Genomic DNA, 754 nt, shown 5'->3' with positions numbered 1-754 from the left:
AGTATAAATTTGATGTCCTTAACAATGATGAAAAGAATGAAGATTGAGGAAGCTAAACCAACAAGAATGGCCCTCCAATTGGCAGGTCGATCATTCAAATACCCTCATGGAATAGTAGAAGATTTGTTAGTAAAAGTAGGAGACTTTATCTTCCCTGCTGATTTTGTGGTATTAGACATGGAGGAAGAAGTTAAGGCTTCAATAATTCTGGGGAGGCCATTTTTAGCTACTGCTGGAGCCATCATTGATGTCCAAAAGGGTGAACTTACCCTTAGGTTACATGAAGAGAGAATGGTGTTCAATGTATTCAAGGCCATGAGCTATCCACCAGAGTCACTGGGAGAGTGTATGAGGTTGGATGCAGTGGAAATTGTGGTGCAAGAAGCCTTTGAAGAAGCACTTGAAGGATTGACAGAGAGTGATTTCATGTTAAATGTTGAGGTTGCTAATGACAATTCAGCTTAAGTGCCTATTCCAGGTACATCGGAGGAGAGGAAAAAGGAGAAAGAAGCACCCAAATCGGAGCTGAAAGCACTGCCACCTACTCTCAAGTATACATACTTGGGAAGTGATGGAAGTTATCCAGTGATCATCAATTCTGCCCATAGTCAAGAACAAGAAGAGGAGTTAATCAAGGTGCTGCAAAAGCATCAAGATGCCATTGGATGGACCTTTGCTGACTTAAAAGGGATAAGCTCATCCATATGCATGCATAAGATCTTGCTGGAAGATGATGCCAAACCCTCCATTCAAG

At 41.6% G+C, this 754-nt stretch overlaps 1 protein-coding gene across 1 annotated transcript in view; it reads left to right on the top strand.

The window, feature by feature from the left end:
• LOC107607683 overlaps nucleotides 1–465 on the top strand; it is a 9,067-nt gene extending 8,602 nt beyond the window's left edge. The window contains exon 2 of the mRNA XM_016309609.1: nucleotides 43–465. Within this exon, the coding sequence (XP_016165095.1) occupies nucleotides 43–465 (423 nt within the window). The remainder of the gene's footprint in view (nucleotides 1–42) is intronic.

This window comes from Arachis ipaensis, chromosome B01, assembly GCF_000816755.2.
Source record: "Arachis ipaensis cultivar K30076 chromosome B01, Araip1.1, whole genome shotgun sequence".
In the NCBI taxonomy this organism is placed as follows: Eukaryota; Viridiplantae; Streptophyta; class Magnoliopsida; order Fabales; family Fabaceae; genus Arachis; species Arachis ipaensis.
The sequence above is the reverse complement of the archived record's forward strand: the minus strand, read 5'-3'. Positions and strand labels throughout refer to the sequence as shown.